Here is a 17705-nt window from a genome sequence, read left to right on the forward strand (position 1 = left end):
TTCTTTAAATATCTTAAATATGCAAATTTTATCTGTAAAATGTAGGTGTCATAATGGTCTAAAGTAGGTCCCAACTGTCTCCAGAGACTTTTTTGGAGGAAGTGTTCCTCCTTGTAAGCAAGATTTTTTTTTTTCTCCAATCAATAAAAATAGAGAACAAATTATTGCATTCAGCCATTGTGACTATGCCAGCTGGGCATAAGAAAACTTATAATGGTCTTAAAGCCTTTAGTAAACTGTGTAGACAGGTGTAACAGATATAAATCCTCACAGTGATCCCAGGTTCTTCATTTTGTCACAGCAGCAGTGTGCTGTATGATTTAATGTCATTCTGATAAGAAAAGCTGCACAATCTTACTGTTGGAAAATCCTTCCTGAGGACAGATTTTAAATGGCTGCTTTTTTTTTTCAAGGTTATGAATTCTGTTCTCACTATTTCCAAAGAATAATTTTAATTGAAAAGAATTTTAACATATATTGACTAATATGTTTCATAATTATTCCTGTTTATAAATATATTGTTTATAAATAACATCTCTTTTTAAGATATTGAGGGGAGAATAAAACCCTTGAAATGACAATGAAGAAACTGAGCTGTGTCACAACCAGGCACCATGCCACCTGCTGCAAATTGTCTCCAACAACTGCACTTAGAGAAATTATTCCAGGTACTGCCAAGAAAAGCAATGTTAGCCACTACAGAAAATAGCAAATAGAAGATGGAGAGCTGCAATAAGCTGTCCATTAGAGAGAACTGTGTGTCCTTACACAGCAAACACATGGTAATTGAACTAAACAAAAATCAAAACACAATGAAAAAATAGCAGCCACAAGCAGATGGATCCATGTGTCATCTGAGACTGGGCAGAGACTCAGACAGTTAACTGGATGTTTTTCTATGCCTGACCCCACACTGCCAACACTTGTAATTCTTACTAGTCTCACAATATATGCTTTCCTTACAGACACACTCCTGGAAAACGCTTGGAGAGATAGCCAGTTCCCATTTGAAAGCAGACTTTAGCTGAGGATGAGTTTGAAAAATGCAAATAATATTGGCCTAAGGCTATAAACCAACCCCAAATTTATTCAGCCAAATAAACTTAATTACTTAGACAAAAGTGCTGAAGGATCCAGCTCATTTGAATGAGCTTCAAAGTCATTCAGACTGGGCTTTATTTAGCAGTATCTCCACTTGCTTTCATCATGCCTATGACAATGCAGCACCTTAAGCTTCCCTAAACAAGGGGCTTTGTACAGAAAAGCATTCACTGAACAGCAAAATCCTTGTTTAAATGAACTGTGTGTGAACACTCACCACTATGCCTAATTCCCACGTGAATTTTCAAGGGTAAAATCATGGAATCAGGATTGGCACTAGCCTGATTGTTCCATAAACAACCATATTATTGGATTGTTTGTAAACTACTTACATTCCCCCTGCTCCTCCCCTCCAGGGAGCTCTAGCAACTTTGAAGGCAGAGCTCTTTTAAACCCTGTTTAAATGTCTGTCACTGGGTTTCCATCCATTTGTTCTTGTACCAGTGTTGTCCGGTACCTTGCTTATTTTTCTTAATAGAGATTATCTCCATGTACTCAGATTTCTCAGGACAGGCTCTCAGTCTCATTGATTATCTGTTACAATGTCCTCTACTTATTCCAGCCTTAAGTAATCTTTTTTTGTATATAGTGACCAGAATTGGGTAGTCTTGATTTCAGACTTGGGTCTCAGCAGTATCTTATGGAAATATGATTTTTTTAATAGTGAAAGCATTATTATATACCTAGATGAATGCTGAGATCTACAACACATTTGCTTTTTTACATATACACTGTATTGGTTCCTCAATCCTGCATGAGAAACTAATATTCAAAGGCTTTGCTTTCATCAGTTGCAAGTGACAGAAAAATTTATCAGCCCCCAATGCACAACTGTGCACTTAGTATTATTACATTACATCCTTTTTCTATTACTCCTCAAGGTCATCCAGTTCTTCCTGTATGGGAGCTCCCTCCTCCTTTATACAGAGGGTGGCTCGCAGCCTTTGCTCACTGGCAGATTTCATTAAAATTCCTTAAATAACCACAAACTTCCTAAGCTTAACCCTCGCTGCACTAGACAGCATCACAGGTTATCTGCTTTGTGAAAGTCCCAGTTTCCCTTATTCCCTCATTTTCCACTTCCTTCTGGACAGACTGTCAACCATTAATGTCTATTTTTTAAAGATTAACAATTATCAACATTTTTAACAAAATCATACACTATTTTGTCCACAATTTAGGAGTTTTATCTCTTCAGACACTTTCTTTTTTTTGCTCTCTCTTGCTAAGCTGCAGGTGGAACTGCTTGTTTTAAATGTTTGCACATGAGAAAACCCAAATGTTTTAATCCAATGCATAATTACATTGCTTTCCCATGCACAGAGGATTCAGAGACAGCACTACTCTGAAGATGACAGAGTCAAGCCAAACAATTGAGTATTTATAGACACATACATCAAATTAGTTCTAAAAATGAAAGTAGGCATATTTAGGACATGTCACAGTGTTCAATAAGAACATTCATTAGGAATCTAAATTGAGTTGGAATAATGTTAAGGCAATTCCAAATAGAAAAAAAAAATTAGAGGAGGCTACTCATCACCATTTATAAGTGTTTTAAAAAACAAACTCATAAGTAATTCCTTAAAAAGATTTCCCTTTTTTCTCAAAGAGATCTTTCCAGACCTCTCCCTGCTTTATTATTTTCTCTGCTGGAAGAGCAGTCACAGCATCAATTCAGCTTAAGCAGAGTCAGATAGTCAGACTTGGATTGCCAAATCTATTGTACCTTCAAACTCATCCAAAACCCTCTTATAGAAATACCACAAGTACATCTAGTCATGATGTAAATTTAGGTGCAGATTCTAAGCAGCAGCACTATGAATTTTTGCACTTAATAGCTAGGCTATGCACATTTATTATTAAAATAATTAGGGAATACATGGGTTTCTCTAAATAAAATGGAATTAACCAGACATTTGAAAGAATTCTATCTTGAAGTCCCTGATAAATCTGGATATTGAAAGAGGAACTTATTGTCCTTTCCTTGCTTGAAATACAGCTTTTGCTCATGATTGCATTCAGGAAATGCAATCAACATGAGGTTCCACCAGTTTGTTTCACACAGGATTTGTGTGTGGCTTGGCCTCAGGTCCCCAACAAACTCATTATACTCTCCATTGTTCAGGAATTCAGATGATTCCTGTTAAAACACAGGCAACAATATTTCACAATCTCAATAGTTTTTCTTTAAAAACAATGTGTAATGCAGGATTAGTAGAGTGCTTGACAGTCTCAGTAGTTGTACTGTTCTGGCACCTTCCAAAGTAAGTGTGAGCTGCATGCTGTACATCAGGGATTCCAGGCTGAAACCCTCATCTGCTGCTGCAGCAGCAGCATATGGTTTCTAAATAGCTGTCCCACTAACCTAGTTACATCCTCAAAAGCAACCAGAACTTTGATCCAAATGCCACTGGTAACACTGACCTGCCATCCCAATTAAAGCTATGGCATATATTGAGATTTTATGATTGAAGTACAAAACCCACTTGTACACCTGCCAGCCAGGTGCTGCTGTTCACTTTTCTTCTCTTTCTCTACTTCCAGGAGAACTTCCTTCCCTGGACTCTGATGTAAAAGGTCCATTTTACAGTCATGTCCTTCTCTCCTGCTTTCATAGCACAGTGTGTCTGGCACACCATTCCCTCCATCCCTCTGCAGGACCTTAGAAACAACATGGCAGGGAACCAGATGTGCTCCAGGTGTGTGCACTGACTGAAAAGAAGCTCACAAAGATGTGCCTGTGCACCTGTGGCAGGTGGGTTCCTGTGCAGCTGAGCCAATCAAACAGCTGGTTCCTGGGACAAGGGTCCATTCCCAACTCCTGACCTCCTCTCTGTGCCATTGTGGATGAGTCCAGAAACCACAAATGTGGACACCTAAGGCAGCTTGGATGGGAAGAGAGAGGGAATGTGACCTGCCTTCTTGCTTAACTGTTAATTGTATCCCCTTATTCAGCCTTGTGCAGGTGCCCTAAGAACACAGAGCACAGCCACAGCCCTGCATGGAAGCAACACCACCAGTCCACTCATCTGTGAGTGGACTTCTTCTCTCTCCCCCAGACTGCTCCCTGCAGGATGTATAATTAATTCACCCACTTCAGCCACCTGATTTACAGGCAGGTAAGTGTTCCAGGCTGGTTCACACTGGATGTCTGTACTCTGTCCATGCCATGCAAGGAAAAACAGGCATGGCATTAAAATGGGCATTGCAATGGCAGAAAGCTCAGTGCACAGTGGGACTTTCCCTTTAGCAATGTCAGCTAGAAAATTTAACATTACTTTAGAGGCAGTTGGTGTTTTCAATGCTTGATCAAAGCATCTGCTCTGTACAAAAGCTTGGTCCTGTGAGAGGACCATTAATCACTTTTCCTGACAAAGGATAAATGTAGATGCAAGCAATGAAAGTTACTGCAACCAGCCATCTTCACTGGGCTAGAAAAACTCAACCTTACCTTAATGCTCTCTTCCTTAGGAGTAGTCGTGAAGGCTTAAATCTGATTGAGTTTCCTTTGGCAAAATCTGTGAAATAGGAAAAAAAAATCACATCAATTTGAAGATTCTGCAATAAATGGGGAACTTCTGGTACACTGGGTTTCCAAGCATAACCTTTTTCCCCTGCAAAAGACTGTGCAGAGGCCTTCTCTCCAAGCAAAGGAGCACCAGCTGGCATGCCCAAGATGGTGAAAAACCAAAGCTTTGCAAAAATGAGTTCAGACAGTAGACACATCAAAAGCATCAACACTTCATGGAGCTGCCATGTTCTATTCCTAATAGTTGTGGTGTAGCAATACAGCCTGAGGTGGTCATTTAAACTCACTGTTTCCCAGCTTATAATGTGGGCAATGGACATGTTTATGAAGCACTCTGCACACCAGAAATGCTGCAAGCAGCAAGAGCCTTTTTGGCTGCAGTCTTGCAATACTATAAAAACTGCATATTCACTGAAGAAGCCAAGAGACATCCAGCTGAGCATCTGTTGCAACAGTATTACACCATCCATGACAGAAATGTTTCTGAAGATTGTCTACTGTTTGGAAGCTCCCTTTGTTTTTTTCTGAATAGCCTTACAACATGCATTTCACAGAAGAACTCACGTTTACACTGAGAGCAAAATTGCAGTCTTATGTTAAAGAGGCATGTAATACAAAGCCTCTGGGTTCCCAAAACTGTGTGAACCATAACAAGCAATGGGCAATCTCCCCACCCTCTCCTAGATTAAACTTTTTAATTTCTGCACTCAAGTGCATCACCAGAGGGTCTAAATGATGACCAGTGGCAAGAGGGAACAGCGCTCCAAGCACCCTCTCCCTCCATTCAGGGAGGATGCAACCAAGACACCCCAGAGCTCTGCCAGCCAGGGAGCAGGTCCTGGTCTGGGACTGCTGTGCAAAACCACATGGAGCTACTGACAACTTACTCCCAATGAAAAATTGCCTTCCATCCCCATCTGTATTAAATCTACTACCCAAGACCCTACATTAATAAACAGTTGGTCACTGACACAGCAATCATTTTATTTTTCAAAACCAGACCCAGACTTTAGAACACAGTCCAGACTTTAGAACAATTCAGTTGCAGCTACACTCCTATTACTCTATCTCAGAGCTGAGATTTAACTATTTCAAGGAAGACCTAACTGCAAAACCAAATTTTTTTGCTTATGCACAGTATTTTAAGTCTGGGTAGAATGTCTCTTATTTTTGCAGAAAGGGTTTAATGAAACTTATTATAGCTGACAATATGGGTCTTAATTTAGAGAAGGTACATTTTGTCTGAGCATTTCAAAACTTCTTATCCTCTTCCATTTCCTTCTGCCATCTCTACAGGTATAAAAATTGAAAAAACTTTTAAAAAGTAACAGAAGAAAAGATGATTTTAACAACTTGATAAAGAAGTTAAAAATGTGCAAAAAGGCATTTTCTAGGCATCTGCTACAAGTCAGTGCAGATTTCAAGCAGCTATGATAATAGCAGTCTTCAACTTTAATAGGCAACTTTTCCTGTTTTTGTTAACATTCATTTTCTCTTTCCATTAAGTGGAGAATAAAGCACATAAATTACAGAAAAACATCTTGTTAGATCAAAACAGAATATTGTAAGAAAAACAGTGTGAATGGTATATAAATCATTATATTTTACACTACAGAATTAAAAAGAATACTCTGAGCCATATGGATCCTCTAAAAAGGCGAGATTTACATTACTTTGAGAGGACTGTGCACTAACTTCCAAAGCCCAGCTCAGCATCAGCTTAGCTAATCAGAACCAGGCATATCTTAAATTTATGGCTGTTCTAACAGGATGCAAACCATCCTAGAATTATTGGCACTGGAACAGCTGTCCACCATGAAAACCACAAGCAGACCACAGAGAAATTCTGCCTAGCCCAGCCAAAACTGGGGAGGGAATATGAGAAGGGAAGAAAGGAGCCTGCATTGCTTCCCTGGGAGCAGAGAGGGAGAAGGGCTGCTAGGAGGGGCACATCAGCCAGTTTGGCTCTTGCACCCCTTAAACACATTCAGCAACATTCATACACACCACATCTTTAATGCCTCAAAATCATCTTAAAACTCTGCTGTGTTTCACAGGGGTGAGTCCCAATCTTCCCCCACATCCCAAACACAGAAAAACTTAGCAGACAATAAAATTCCATTACAGAGTTTTGATATTTTATGTATTTCCTCCTGTTCAAATTAAACACCATGTGGGGGGGATTAAAGTCCAATAAAACTTACTTACCACAATATGGAAGTCTTAAATACAAACACAGGAGGAAAAGTAAACAACTCTGAATCAAAAGACAATAAATATGCCCACAAAAGGAACATCAGTTTAGCAGAGTCTTATTCAATGGTTAATTTAAAGATTAAAAAAACCACCCTCACTGTACTCTATAGACAGAAAAAAAACATTTACAACAGCATTTTGTTCTGCTTTTTACTGAAGAATTCTAAACATGTTCATAATCATATTATAGCAATTTAAAATATTTTTATTCAAAAATAAGAGTATCTTTACTGAAGTGTAAATCAGACTTGCTCACAAGTTTAACCATTTGTTCAGTCGAGTTCCCTCTCTCTTAGGCACAAACTACCCGATAAAACCACTATCTATAATTTAATATGTAGGAAATTTAAAATGAACAAGCTAAAAAGAAAAAGTAGCTATAACCTTCCAGCATTACTCAGTATATTTAAAGGCCCTAAGTCGGTGGCATGCTAAGCTAATTAAAAGATCCATCTAATCGGATCTTTCAAAAGTGTCCTTTAGGAAATAACAAAATAGCCTGGGTGACTAACTGCATACTGATTGCTAAAGTACCTAATGCAGCTGCAGGAGAGCCAGTCAAACAACATTTACACATGCAGACATACATATGAGAGATTAAACACACACAAACTGCATTTTCTCTTATCTGCTTGGAAGTCTTACCTTGCTCCTCAGAGTATTTAACATTTCCCAAATAGCTGGAGATCCAAGGATTTCTGAACATGGTTGCACAAACAAAGGATTCGGCAAAGAGAAACTACAATAGCAGCTAATTCTGAAGCAGGCACAGCCCTTAGGCCTGTCTTAGCAATATCGTGTAGAGATTTTTCATAGCACAGGACTGGAGCTGTCAGGCTCTGCGTCCCAGGGAGTACAGTAAATGCATAGCAATAGGCTGCAAGCCGGAGCAGCTCAAGCCAGTAATCAGATTACGAACAGAAATTAGGCACATGAATGCTAAAACAGATTGGGCAGTGGTGATTGGGAGATTTATAATATTACCACTTCAAAGATCCAGCCAAATTGCACATTATATTCCTGCAAAACGAATGCAGAACCCCTGAATTCTCATATTAAGAAACCAACCAAACAAAAAAACCCCCAACAACAACAGAAAAAATGTCGAGAAGAGGAATAATTCCTTCATATCTCTAATCAGGATAAACTGCAGTGCTTATTTAAGAGAAACAGCACCCAGGCTGCCAAAAAATGGACTCTGATAATCACAGCATTATGCTTAAATGTTTTGCCTAACTATTAGTTGGAACATTTAAAATAGTCAAGATTTATGGATAACATATGAGCAAAATTACTGGTGGGGGTAGGGATTTAAGAACAGACACCACAGCTCCAAATATTTTAATTCGAGACAGAAGGTGAAAAATTGCACTAAAGTACTGTCTAGCTACCTTTTTTTTTTATTAAACAGATTTGATGGATTTTGGATTGAAGAGCTGGAATCCTTTTAGCTAATTTTGAGAGTCTGGAAATATTTGTTTGCAATGGTGCAATAACCCTGGCTTAGTCGCTCACACTGAACTACCTGATGGTCTAACACAGACACAAAGAAGCATTAAATGTGTGATTGAAACAGGTCCATGCACTTAACCCCATCCAAACAGATAGAGAAGTCTATCAGCTTCTCTCCAACAGACTTCTTCCCTTCCAAAAGATTTTAGCTACTATCAGTATCAGGCTAAGAGAGATGGGGTGGTCCAGCATGGAAGAGGTTCCAGAGAGACCTTAGCACACCTTCCAGTACTTAAAGGTGGCCACAAGAGAGCAGGAAAGGGACTTTACAAGGACCTGTAGATAGGACAAGGTGTAATGGCTTTAAGCTGAAGAGGGGTAAGTTTGGATATGAGGAAGAAATTCTTTATTGTGGGGGTGGTGAGGCCCCTGGAACAGGTTGTCCAGAGAAGCTGTGAATTGCCCCATCCCTGGAAGTGCTGAAGGCCATGCTGGATGGGGCTTTGAGCAACCTGATCTGGTGAAAAGTGCCCCTGGCAGGGGGGTTGGAATGAGATGATCTTAAAGGTCCCTTCCATTCCAAACCATTCTATGATTCTATGTGTAGAAAACTCTCCACAGGATTGGGGTTGTCAGGACCATGAAAAGGCAGACTAGAAACACAAGTTTTTGACTATTGAAGTTCTTGACTATTCTTACCTGTTTTTTTGATGCCTGGTACAACAGAACCCTGATCTATGCTGGGAAAGGTACAGACAAGATATGAACAATGATGCTGTGAAAGACTGCAAAGCCACAAGTGAAAAACACACTCTATCAAAAACCTATTAATGGCTGTTGGCTCATCATGAAGTTGTATTTAGCCTATCTAGGTCATCAAAACACTGCTCTTCATGCTAACAAGTTACTGCAATGGATAGAAGAACATGCATTCCATCTTGTCTAATGCACCTGATATTTGTTTTAATATATTTATTTTTAAAAACATAAATCATGTTGGAGTCAATCTAACCAAAGCACCTTTTCTTAGCTGATCTTTCAACAGTCCAGAGCTCCCTGGAACAACAGTCACCCAACACAAGGAATATGGCCTTGAAGCCTCTGACTCATCAAGTAACCTTCTCTGTTCAGAAATATTTGATGGTACATCCCATGTTTCTTTTCTTTGCCTGTAACCTTGCCACCTCTCATGTTTAATTCTAACCACTCCCAGCACTACCAACAGAATACAAACCAACACTGCTGTGCACTCCTGACCAGCTGTGAAGTCCTCCATGTACTTGAGTCTAATATATACAAAAAATGTAATCTGTTGGCACTAGTCCAAACTTGCAATTAACATGAAAATCTGGTGCTTTATGGCCTAGCATAAGTGCAGGTGTGCTTAAAACACAAAAATAAGGTGAGGCAGAACTTACTAAGGAGCTGCTGGTAATAGTTCATGGGGAAATTCTGGACCAGGATATGCGTTGGTATAGCAACAAGACACACCCTGCCCCCCAAAAAATAACCTTATTTCTCAACCTTGCCTGTCTGAAGACTGTTTACCTGATCTTGTGAATAGAGGAATTATTACATGGAGCATTTTTAACCACCTGTAACTCATCTGGTCCACAGTAAGGGAAATTTCTGATAAAGCTCAGGTAAACACCACTTGTTTGATAAATATTGCGTCTGCAATCTTTAGCAAGGTTGAAGGAGAAGTTAAACTTGACAGCTGAGCTGATGCAATAGCTCAAGGCTGCCAATAAAGACAGCCCAAGCCATCGTTCCTCCTGCTGCAGCACCTCTGCTAGCTCCTGCTCCCCTAGTGACCCAGCCTGACAGCTACAGTGGTGATAAATATTCCCCTTCATTTTTGCTGGGCGTGCTTTTCAGGAGGTGCCAGAACAAAGAAAAAGGCACAAGATCTTATGATCAGTAAAAGGGATCAACTCTTCTGGCTAACAAAGGAGGTGAGCTCAGCTCAAATGTCACCCCCCTGTTTGGCAATGTCCCCTACAACAAAAGGAGGGGTACAGTTGTTTTTGTGGAGGGCAGGGTCAGGCTCCCCCATTGCTCTGCTATACATCATCCTCAACATTTTGTCCTGGTGAATGAGGTGCAGAAGGGAAAGCACAGAGAGCTGCAGAAAGACAGGAAAACTCTGGAATGCCTTTCACAATTGTGTAATTTTTTAAACAGGCTCTTGCTTGTGCTGTTCAGATCTGCCTGCAACACACAGTAAGAAGCTAGTCTCTCCAAGTGGTCTGGCTACCACCTGGGAAGAAATATCTGTGATAGGCCTTGGTGCAAATAGCACTTCTTTTCCTACTGTATACAGCTGGCAGGTCAAGAATCCAGGGAATTCATGGGTCCAAAGAAAGGTATTATAGGGGAAAGTAAAATATTCAATGAGAAAAAGAATCTCTATCAAGCTCTTCACAAAAGTACCTAGAGTTTGGCTTCAAGATCTCTTCATGTTTGGTTGGAAGGTGATCATCAGCCATTGCTCCATGCACAGGACCTATGATGTAACTTTCCTGGCACTGCTGTTGATACTGAAACTGTGCTGCTGTGCAGAATCTGCAGTCCAAGAGTTCATTCAGTGTTGATTGAAGATGAGGGGTATGTGTCAACACTGCTTCCAATATTAAAACTCTTGAGATGTTGGAGTCTTTGGGTATTACAACAATGCTATGCACTTCACACAGATCATTTGGAATATTGAACTGTAGGTAAGTGACCACTTCTGTCCCTCTTTCCCACCAAAAAGGGATCACCTGTCACAAGAGGAGTCTCTGTGCTGGCCCTTAACCAGCTTTGGAAGTGGAGAAAAACAGGGTGCAAAACCAGTAAGTCAGTAGAGTCAACCAAGAGTATCAAGAAGTCTTGGATTTAGCATTTTGCTGCTTGTTTGAAAACATCAGGTTTAAGAGCAAATCTTTCCCAGAGGAAAAGAAGTTAATCTCCAAATACTCAATGAAGAAAGGGGGAAGAGCAGTTTGTCCTTCAAAAATGACCCAGTCTCCAGGACCTACAAGTGTGCTCAGCCAAACTGTGTTATCAAGGCTGTGCTACAAATCGGTAGTAATGTTCTTGTCCCCCTCTGCCATCATTAATTCTTCAGCATTAGCAGCTTCCAACATAAGCAAACACAGAGAGAACAACAGTCCAGCCTTCAGAAAGGGGGGCAGCCCAGCGGGAAGCTAAGTTTGCAGTCATCTGGGCTTAGAGCTCGAGGTTAAGCATGTATACATTTCAAATCTGAGACTGCTCATGAAAGACCAGCTGGCAGTTAAATATTGTTCTGAAGCTTCCCACAGGAAGAGAAGGAAAATATCTTCCTTTTGTCTGGCAAAACTAATAGCTCTAATCAAAGCTGGAGTTTAAACGACTTGAAAAACACTTCTCAACTTCCAGGCCTGCCAGCCCCAAAGCACTGAGGAGTTATGAACCAGGTCCCACCAGATCAGGCCTTTTTTCCTCTCAAATTTTGATCACTTATGAATTTATATTTAGAAGTGTTTAGAAGTGATAAAGAGAGGTAGATACTTTGTTGTGACTTGCAGTTATCATAAAAGCAAAAATCAAAGAAGCCCATGACAGTTGTTTGAAGAGAAGCTAAAAATAATATAAAATTTTAAAGAAATCAACAACGCAGAGGAAAGAAAACCCACAGTGACTGCATGAAACTTTCTGCAAATATGCTAGTTAGGGAAACAGGAATCTGAGCCACACAGAAAACTGAGATGTATAAACGATGATCTTGTATAAATGTAATGATGAGGTCATGTTTTCATCCACTCTTCAAGGGTAGAGATCTAAAGGAGCTCATGAATTTTATTCAACTGCTCTTCTGGCCAAGGTGAGCATCCTTGGATTAGCTAGTCAAAATGAGCTGTGCCAAGATCTGAGATGCTGTGGATGATTGCAGGAATGAAGGTCAGAACACTGGGCTAAATCAGACCACTCTTTTCCATCAGTCCACCTGGCCTCCCCTCCCAGGCTCCAGGCTTCTTGCCCACCCCACGCCACCCTGTTGATTTTTGGTATTCAAGCATATCTTTCCAAAGGAATATGGCAAGGTACTCCCTTTTCTTATTTCCCCTTCCTCCAAGCCTCCAGAAATCTCTGCCAAGTTGTTCAAGAAGTCAGCCCAAAGCTGAAGGACAGGTCAAAAATCTCCCAGAAGATAATTTCAGTAGTACAATCACTTAAAAGCTCAAGTCATATCCCAGCAGCCCACCTTGCAACCACAGTACATATTCTGGGTTGGCAATGCCAGTCAGGTTTGTCTTCTCCATGCAAACCCCATGTATGTGGGGAAGTAGTATCTTCTCATTTCTTAAATTGAGGCCATTTTTATTAACTTTAAAAATAGGATAAAGTTTCCTGACATGGTGTCATCACTCCAGCAGAAAGCAAATATAATCCTCTCCAAATAATCATCCTGGGAAAATTATTTCTGTTTGGCCAGTGATTGTGTTTTAGACAAGTCTTCAGTTTAACTTCAGCACTGCATTCCTTGTGTAGTGTACTTCAAAACAGGTCATATGCAAAGAGATGAAAAAAGCTGATTAGAAAGATTTATAAAGGGGACTGAGGTTTGCAGTACAAAATGTGTTGAAAGAACATGAATGGTCTTTTTGTACTGGCTATTTAGTAATGTGCTCTGGGAAAAGGAAGAACAACAGGTATTTTTGTACCTGCACTAGAAATTCCCATCTGCAGGTTACTATTTCAGATTTCTCTCCACTCATTAATACTGGCAATTAATTACCCCTAAAAGGAGATTTTGGTATCTTTCAGTTTTGGAGCACATTTCAGAATAAGGAACATCCCTACCTCTCATATCACTGTTCACAAAACTGCATGACAAGACTGTAGCATAATTAAAAGCTGTCCAAGTTTTTCCTCTTCAGGGGTAGGATCAGACTAGAGGAGCTCCTTCAAGGAAGTTCAAAGGCCAGATGCCCTTTTCTCATGTGGCAATCAGATATATCAGTGGGGCACATTATCTGAATTCAGTCACACCTATCTGTCTCTGGGCCCAAAGCAGAAGATGTCAGGTGTGAACACAACCATTTCTGCACTGAACAAATGGCTGGAAAGGAGGATAAGGCAGGAACTCCTCTCCCAGCAATACAGACAATCTCAATTTTAACAGCTCAAGGACTTTGAGGAGACATGGCATTTTACCCAGCAAAAGAACACTGGAGAGCATTGCACAGCACAGCTGTCTGTGGAGCAGCTGCAGCTCAGACTCTGAAGGCACAGGGTTAGTCACAGCTCGTGGACATCCTTCAGTGGAATTACGAAGCCTCAGCCTCTTCTTTGCTGTTGCAGTGAACAAGAGCTTTGCTGCTGAGATGGCCCCAGGCTTAAACTGCTGCTGGGAGATTGTTAAACTTGTGTCCCTCAAAAACAAGCAGCCAAGGTTTCTAGGACAGGTTTCCCCATCTTCTGACACTTCCAGTGTCTGCAACCAGTAAGAGGTTGTCTCCTTGCCTGGAGAAGCAAGTGGCCCCATGCAGTTAGGTGCCACAAAAAGCCCTGCCACACTACTGAGTTTTCTCCTGGCTGCACTTGAACACCTCTGCACGTGTGTAAAAGCCCTATAAGGGAGCAGAGAGAGGCATGCATACCCTAAGTTATAACAAAGTTCTTTGGCTCTTTGTGATAGTCATCTAAGGAAAACACCAATTATGTTTACCACTGTGATGTGACATTTCACAGGCCACATCCTATCCCTGCATACTTACCCTGAAATATAATTTTTCAAGCCTCAGGCAGACAGCATCCTATCCTTGCAGACAAGAAATACATGACCCCAGCTCCCATCCTGTTTATGGCATGTTGCAATACTTTCTCAGAAAATTAAATATTTATTAATAGAAATAAAGAAAAATGTATGCTTTATTCAAGAGCTGATGGTCAAGGTAGGACAGCTCAACTGCCAGTACTGTCACTGCACTATGAAAAAAGCACATGTACCAGGCTTAATTTGCAACCGGCATGGCTAAGCAAAAATTAAAGAGGAAAAATAGCTAACCCAGTGATGCTGCAGTTCTGGAGTCTGTTCTCTAGAGAGCAGGTTCCAATTCATGGCAGCTATGGCGTTTTTCTCTTTTTTGCCCTCATTCACTCCCAAGGCCCCTGCAAAAATCACCAACATTCCTGGTGCTCAGGGGGGGTACCAAGAAGTTAATCACAAGTCAGATCTGAAGGGCCTTCCGAGAGCTGCCTGGGAAAGTTTGCACAGCATCTGCTTGTCTAAATCTATGGAGATTGCACTAAAGGAAAAATGTAAATACTTTTTTAAAGGCTTCTTCCATGTGAAAGTCAGATTTTATGAGGTGGGTATGAAGCAGCCTAGCTTAGTCCTGGTCTGTACACAGACAGTGGGTGCCAATATACCCTTTCTTCTGGGAGCAAGATAATTGTTTTAGCCAGTAAAAATCAGTTTTCCAATAAAGGGCATAAAACTGCATAATAAGAGAGGAGAAACAAGTCCCAAAGTCATTAAAAAAATAAATAAATAGTTCCTCTTAGTCCAGTACTCCTCTGAAAGCAGGCAGTGCCAGGAATGAAGACACCCTTCCCAGCAAAGGCCGACAAGGTGTTTCAGTATATGGAATGGCAGCATGAACTGCCTTACTAAGGTTATAAAAACGTGCTAGGAACAGAACTACAGCCACTACCATTTGCACAAAAGGATTTCACTTTTGAAAGCCGCCTCTGGCACTGCTGTTGCCGCTTGCAGGCAGGGAGCAGCGGCAGTGGCAGGCTCAGGCACAGCACTCGCTGCCAGCGCCGCGCTTCTGGGCCGCATCTCCCGGGGTCTGCGCCGGATCCGTTCTGGGCTGCGCGGCTCACCCAGCCTGCTCCGTCCCCAGACGGGCTCTGCAGCTTGCCTAATAAGGCCAGGCGTGAGTTGACTGGCTGCCTTAGAGGTCACCCAGTGTTTACCTTGCGAGCCAGCGGCAGCTGGAGCCTCGCAGGCCTCCTCTGCTCCATCCCCGCGCTGGCAGGGCCGCGGCAGCCGGGGCACATCGGCACTGCCGCTGCAGCTGAGGGGGGCACGCTGTGGATTCACCACACAGCATCGAACCGCAGGGAGTGCAGGCACAGTTTCCACCACAGCACGCTGCAGGACCACTAGACTGAAAAAATAATCAGGTTTCTCACTGCATGAATTGCTCGAAAGTAGGGCAGCGGTGTAGGTATGAAGAGCCACCTTCACAGCTCCAAGGCAGCAGACAGGTACTTGTCAAACACCAGAACCAAGGGAACTAGATGAAAGCAAGGCAGAGATACTCATTTGAGCACTGCTATTTAATTATGTATTACTCTTGATCAGTTATGGTGAGACTCACTGCAATTCAGACAGATGGCTTCAAAAGTAATAATTTACCCTCCACAAAAATAGCTATCCAGCCAAATAAAAAAATCTCTTCTTCTGCTGCTTCCCTTGGGATTCAGTCTCTTTTCTCCTTTACACCACTTCTAAGGCAACATCAAGATGCCACATTTGGGCACTGTCCCACCCTCTTTCCCAGCACAGTGTGGGAAAGCCAGGAGACAGCTCTGTGGTTAGGGCTGGCAGGCAGAGGAGAGCAGCACAGGTCACCTCCTACCACGGCACTGCCACGAGACCCCTGCGAGGGGACACACACAGGGGCTTCTCCCTTCAGGTCAGTACAGACAATGCATTTCCATCCTTCATCAAAACCACCTTGTAAGGTTCAAATACCTATGCAGTACTATCAGACAGAATGATGTATTTATCATGTGACTCAGCTAGAAAATTGTCTTGAGCACAGGGAGCAAAACCAAGCTATGATTATCACCCTACTGAAGTAACCAAACTATCACAGTTATGTCCTGCTCCTCCTATGAACCTGAGGTTCACACTATTATAATTAAAAGACATAAAATATATGGCCCATTCACTCTTAAAACAGTAATTTAAAAAAAAAAAACAACTGATAGTTTGTAAGCTTAGTCATTATCATTTTGGGCTGAGGCTGTGCCCAGGTGCACACACAGATCTTGGCTCAGAATTGCTGACTTTCGCCTCAGTCTGTTCTCACCCAAAATATGCTTCAGTTATACAAAGAAATGGGGCACACACATTCAAAAAGGGGCCAGTCAGACATGATTACACAAAGGTAAGTCCTAAAATAAGCCAACTCACTTTGTGTCCAATTTGCTTAGATCAGCAGCACAATATGCTCTTATGAATATCAATAATGAATGCTGGAGGAAACTAAACAACACACAAGGAATGAGAAGAACTGCTGTGTGAGCATTAGACCTGTTAAGAGTTTTAGGAAGAAGTCAAGATAGCTCTGAACTATGAAAATCAGTCACATTTCACAGACTTTCAGGCTGGGATGAGAGAAAAGCTAGAGGAAACTGCTTTGCTAGAGGAAATGGGTTCACCTATTCATTTCAAGTCTCTCTGAATAGACACGGACAAATGCAAAGTACCAGGGGAGCACTACTTCTGCTCTTGGTTAAAAAGGAGAATCTCAATAAACTTAGGCACATCTGGAAGGGAACACTCTGACACCCTCACAGGTGATTGCTTATTTGTCACCAGTTAATTTAGTTTGTGTAACTGCGCATGAGCAAAGGCTTTCCAATGCTTTTATGCTTTCACTGTTTTAATTTTAAATTGGAGATAATGTTACACGTGACTTTTCTCCATTTTAACACTCCCATTTTTCATCTTCGTTCACAGACAATATGATTTGCAAGGCAGGCTTCAGGAAGGAATTCTGGAAATGCAGCATTAGCTCCTCCCTTGTGCTAGAGATGGGGGAAAAGGTAGAATTAACATTTTTTAAAATCTGTATTCTGAATATTTTAAATGCAAAAGGTGGTAGGGAAGTGGTAGGGAAGTCACCCACATGAAGAAACCTGGCTTTTTCACTGCTCAGCACAATGCACAGTTACTGCAGCCAGTTAAACCTGACTGGTTCAGAGCTGGAGAGTAAAATTCTCATTGAACTTTTCAAGAACAGGCTAGAAAAAGCAATTTCAGCAAAATCTGTACATGCATAGCAAAGGTGATGCTGAAAGAGCAGAATAATGGCTCACATAAGACCTCTGCTTAAATCAAGGCTGAAGAATACTTTCCACACTCAGTCCCCCAAAAAGGCCACCTCCTCCAGTGACCTTACAAGAATCAGCTGCCACCCCAGCCCTCGGTCACAGGAGAGGAAACACATCCACCATGTAATCACCAGCTATGTGCTGCAGGCACACTTCACTGAGAAGACAGATGGGGTTTCAGTGAGGTAATGGGGCAGTGTTCTTCCCCTGCTCTACAGATGGTCACTTCAAGCTCCAAAGTAAAACATGACGACTTTGTTGA

The 17705-nt window shown here is 41.5% G+C and overlaps 1 protein-coding gene and 1 long non-coding RNA gene across 8 annotated transcripts in view; one reads left to right on the forward strand and one right to left on the reverse strand.

Moving 5' to 3' along the window:
• The window catches only part of LOC139590865 (uncharacterized), a 45506-nt gene extending 39906 nt beyond the window's left edge, over positions 1 to 5600 (forward strand). The window contains exons 2-4 of the long non-coding RNA XR_011679459.1: positions 3649 to 3859; positions 4060 to 4223; positions 4576 to 5600. This is a non-coding gene — a long non-coding RNA (uncharacterized lncRNA). The remainder of the gene's footprint in view (positions 1 to 3648; positions 3860 to 4059; positions 4224 to 4575) is intronic.
• The window catches only part of SVIL (supervillin), a 101873-nt gene that overhangs the window by 60686 nt on the left and 23482 nt on the right, over positions 1 to 17705 (reverse strand). For all 7 annotated transcript variants that reach the window (XM_071428712.1, XM_071428713.1, XM_071428714.1 and 4 more), the window contains exon 2: positions 4556 to 4622. In XM_071428712.1, the coding sequence (XP_071284813.1) occupies positions 4556 to 4622 (67 nt within the window). The remainder of the gene's footprint in view (positions 1 to 4555; positions 4623 to 17705) is intronic.

Source organism: Agelaius tricolor, unplaced genomic scaffold (genome assembly GCF_023055355.1).
Source record: "Agelaius tricolor isolate 1412-34295 unplaced genomic scaffold, bAgeTri1.0.p SCAF_6, whole genome shotgun sequence".
Taxonomy (NCBI): Eukaryota; Metazoa; Chordata; class Aves; order Passeriformes; family Icteridae; genus Agelaius; species Agelaius tricolor.